Source organism: Penaeus vannamei, chromosome 43 (genome assembly GCF_042767895.1).
Source record: "Penaeus vannamei isolate JL-2024 chromosome 43, ASM4276789v1, whole genome shotgun sequence".
Classification (NCBI taxonomy): Eukaryota; Metazoa; Arthropoda; class Malacostraca; order Decapoda; family Penaeidae; genus Penaeus; species Penaeus vannamei.
The window spans coordinates 17,582,763-17,587,762 of record NC_091591.1 but is presented as its reverse complement, the minus strand read 5'-3'; the positions used below and the strand labels follow the sequence as shown (position 1 = coordinate 17,587,762).

Here is a 5,000-nt window from a genome sequence, read left to right as displayed (position 1 = left end):
CACACACACACTTAGACACACTCATACTTATACACACACACACTCTCTCTCTCGCACACACATATATTCACACACACACACGTTTATCTAACACACACACACACACACTTAGACACACTCTCTGTCTCACGCACACATATATTCACACACACACACACACACTCTCTCACATATATCCACACACACACACACACGCTTATCTATCTAACACACACACAGAAAGAGGGCGTCACAGGGAGTCTTTCATCCATCCTTACACTGACATACCAACACGTTGCCTTTTAATCCGTATGTTCGCTGCTGTGTTACGAGACTCCTGGACATGTTGCTGGGCCCTTGTGCACCTTGCCTGCTCCTCGGTCCACCGCCCTCGCTCTCCTGTATCCAGTCGTCGTAATAGGATGTGGATACTTGGATATTCCGTTATCATAATTCCTAAAATTCACTAAAGTTATCTGCTGACCAGAATATTTTTTTTCTCAGATCTATCTCCCTCTTTGATGACAAACGATCATATGGTAGAGTAGGCGAATTATCTTGTCTAGCCGCTGACTCGGTCGAAATTTAAAACTACGATTTAGGATCATATATAAATGTATACATACATACACACACACACACACACACACACACACACACACACACACACACACACACACACACACACACACACACACACACATATATATATAATATATATATATATATATATATATATATATATATATATATATATATATATATATTTTTTTTTTTTTTTTTTATTTTTATTTTTTTTTTTTTTTTTTGTTGTTTTTTTTTTTCTTTTTCTTATTTTCTTGTTTTTTAAACCTTGCATCCGGTTATGGTATTTCCGGTTCTACGTCTCTTCATTTCATATTCCTCTTTATTTGACTTCTATTACCTGATGATCTCCATATCTCTTGCAACGGCGTGAGCTAATGTGCACCTGGATTTTCTCGCCCTTTTTGCAATCCGATATTTTCTTGCAAATGCTAAATATCCCTTTCTTTGCCGTTTCCATTATTCCGAGAACGAAGGAATAGAAGTTCAGGCATTATTGCACCAAGTCCTGACATATATGCTGACAAGAGTTGGTAAACATACTTATACGAACGTGTGTTTGCTTGTCGTATGGAGATCTGCTATAGACATGGATTTACCTTTATACACCCATGAATGCACGGGAAAACACTCAAACACGCACAGACACACACACACACACACACACACACACACACACACACACACACACACACTCACATACACACTCACACACACACACACGCACACGCACACACGCACACACACACACACACACACACACACACACACACACACACACACACACACACACACACACACACACACACACACACACACACACATTCATAAATAAACACACAGTGAAGCATATACATATTTTCTAACCGTATAAATATGTCATCACACATATCCGTAAATAGACTGAGGATCCAAATGCATGAAATATTGAATGAGAGAAGAAAACCAACTCTTTTAAAATGCATGAATGTTTTTAACAATATCTGCAGGAGCTCAACTATATCTACAAATTCCTATATTCGTCTTTACTTTTAATAATTTGAAATGAATGAAGGATGTATGTATGTGTACACATTCATATTGTCTATATATACTATTTCACACACACACATATGTGAACATAGGGAGGGAGAGAGAGAGAGAGAGAGAGAGAGAGAGAGAGAGAGAGAGAGAGAGAGAGAGAGAGAGAGAGAGAGAGAGAGAGAGAGAGAGAGAGAGGAAGAGGGAGAAAGAGGGAGAGGTAGATAGATAGAGAAGGAGAGGGAGAGAGCGAGCGATATATATATATATATATATATATATATATATATATATATATATATATATATATATATATATATATATATATATATATATATATATATAAACACAAACACACACATTTAAATAAGCTTGCACGCAGACATAAGAAAGGCATCTGTGTATGTCAGTTCATATATTCTTTAGATTCGCTAATATTTGTCTAAATAGAATGTAAAACAATTTTGGAATAAACAACAAGCTTTAGAAATAAATAAAAGAAAGGAGAGCACTCTGCGATGACGTCAGAAGTGTAATTTCAAGAGAAGCATATTAATTAAACCCATTTTTTATTATTATTCATTCAGCTTTACTAATTCATATTTTCTTTTTTTATGTCACATTATCCATCCAATCAACCTTTTGAAGGCATTTAATCCCACACAAAGTAGTCTCGATGGCTTTATATCAGAGTAAATCCAACTCTAATTATGCGAGAGAACTTGCAGAAGAAACCGGCCGAACGGTTTCTGAACTCCCAGGCGGGTTTAATCAGGCTCCATTAGGCCTTGGGATCTCTCTCTCTCTCTCTCTTTGTCTGTCTGTCTCTGTCTGTCTGTCTGTCTGTCTCTCTCTCTTCTCTTTCTTTCTCTCACTCTCTTCTCTTTCTTTCTCTCTCTCTCGTCTCTTTCTTTCTTTCTCTCTCTTCTCTTTCTTTCTCACTTCTTTCTCCCTCTCTTCTTTTTCTTTCTCTCTCTTCTCTTTCTTTCTCACTCTCTTCTCTTTCTTTCTTTCTCTCTCTCACTCTTCTCTTTCCTTCTTTCTTTCACTCTCTTCTCTTTGTTTGTTTCTCTCTCTCTCTCTCTCTCTCTCTCTCTCTCTCTCTCTCCTCCCGCAAGATAATCCTAATATTAATTTATATTATACGTTATAGAATCTCTACATGCTTCGTGTTCTATATATATATATATATATATATATATATATATATATATAAATAATTATATATATATATATATATATATATATATATATATATATATATATATATATATATATATATATATATATATATAACATTTGTATTGATGGAATTTCTTATATTTTGTGAATTATTGTCAATACGTATCACGTTGCAAAAAGAAAGAAAAAATTAGTAATGGCTCTCTCTATCCCTGAAATTCCTAGTATTTCTTTACTATAAAGCAAATCAAACATTTTCCGGAATTCTTTCCTTGTATACTACAACTTGGAAAGGAAGAAAAATATAACATTTACTAGTAGCAATTTTATCCATTCCAAAAACTCCCTCTTTTGACACTGTCGTTACATTTTATACTAAAGGCAAATCAACTGATGTTTTATGTTTTCCTATTGCAACATATCACCCTCCGCAAGGCCCAGACCAAGAGCCTCATTCATTGCTGTCAGCAGATTAAAACACGCAGGCAAGAATATATTTAAAAAGCCTCCTGTAGCAGCTTAAACGGTCCAGCCTAAGTAGGTCCACAGGCCTATAGAAGAAAGACAAATGTATATGAAAGTAGTGACTATCAAAATCAGATTTTTCGTCTATTCCAGCAGCCCGGCCGGTAATTCTCATTCACCTCAACCCATATATCGTTAATTGAATAATGAAATCCGTTCTACTATCTGACAGTGAACGAAGGAACAGGCAATGAGCTAATGGGCGTGCGTAGTCTCTAATCCAATCAAGCACATGACAAATCAGCAAATAATGACAATGATAAAAATACGTATAATAAGTCTCTCTCCCCTCTGTACAGGGCACCAAGCAATGACCATTATGCATTTTACTCGTAGAAGCTTAAATGGTGATTCAAAGAGTACTAGACTGCCTTTGGAAACACGCACTTTCATTCGACGAAGCCCAAGGACACGCACCCTTCCCTCATCTCCACGACAACACTAAATGTAGATTATTATAAAAGCCATGAATAAATATAAAGCCTAATCCCTTTTTCTCTTCTCTCTATCGCAGAAGCCCAAGCGGTGATCCAGGGAGAGCCCGACGTGCACGTGCACACCGGCGTGAGTCTGAAGCTGCACTGCACCGTCGAACTGGCCACGGAGCCTCCTCTCTACATCTTCTGGTTCCATAACGACAGTATGATCAATTACGCGCCCAAACGGCCACTCAAGGTCATGAAGCACAACTTCGGTAGTTCCCTCATCATCAACAACGTCACGTGGGACGACGCTGGTTCCTACCGCTGCGAACCACACAAGGCCAAAGCTGCGAACCTCACTCTGCACGTGGTGGAAGGTGAGGGAGGTTCTGTTCTCACGTTTCGAGAGAGATTAGGACTCATCTTCAGGTGTTTAAATAAAGAATCATGTGGTTCTGGTGATATTTTCACGCCTGAAGAGGAGTCTGATCTTACTCGAAAAGTCACAGTGAGATGGTTATGCCTTAGTACTCTTAGTGTATTACTAAGTGGTTTGCAGGCTATGCCTTCGTACACGAGTTACTGTGCCATTCTTAAAATTTCTTATTGGACCATCTCGTGGTGCTTGTTATTAATCAAGGGTAATTTTGGGGATGCTCTGACTTAGCTCCTATTAAAGATCATCGCTGTTACCTTATTAACATTATATAATAAGGCTAATGTTATAAGGACAGTAATGAAAGCAAGCGAATATAATGATACGGATAATAGTTGCTAAGGTAGCATTAGAGGGTATCAAATGATTGTTCTAATGGTCAGTGATATTATTCAAGACATTAGGCAGTTGGCAGGTAAGAAAATCGATAGTGACTGTGAAAGTATTAGCGAGAATAGCTGTAATAAACATACTACACGATGAAATATTTGAACACCCAAATGCTAAATACAAATAAAAATACCGTTTTAAATGATGAATAATAATTTCAATAATACTGTATGAAATATACTTAGGAATCTTGTAAAGTTACTATATACTTATTTATTCACTTCCTCGGGTAAAAGAGGACTAATTTTATTTTTCTGAATGCAAATCAGAATCAGGTGGAAAGTAAAGGAACATAAAATTCATATAGATGATGTAACTCTTAGATAATAATTAGAAATAATGATATCGAAATATCAAGAAAAGTAATGATAGTAGTGAAAATTATAATTATAGTAATTATATTAATAGCAATAATAATTATGCTAATAGTGATAATGATAATGATGGTAATGATAATAACA

At 36.3% G+C, this 5,000-nt stretch overlaps 1 protein-coding gene across 1 annotated transcript in view; it reads left to right on the top strand.

Moving 5' to 3' along the window:
* The window catches only part of LOC138860818 (uncharacterized), a 32,957-nt gene that overhangs the window by 14,601 nt on the left and 13,356 nt on the right, over nucleotides 1-5,000 (top strand). Inside the window, exon 4 of the mRNA XM_070119160.1 lies at nucleotides 3,806-4,090. Coding sequence (XP_069975261.1) covers nucleotides 3,806-4,090 — 285 coding nt within the window. The remainder of the gene's footprint in view (nucleotides 1-3,805; nucleotides 4,091-5,000) is intronic.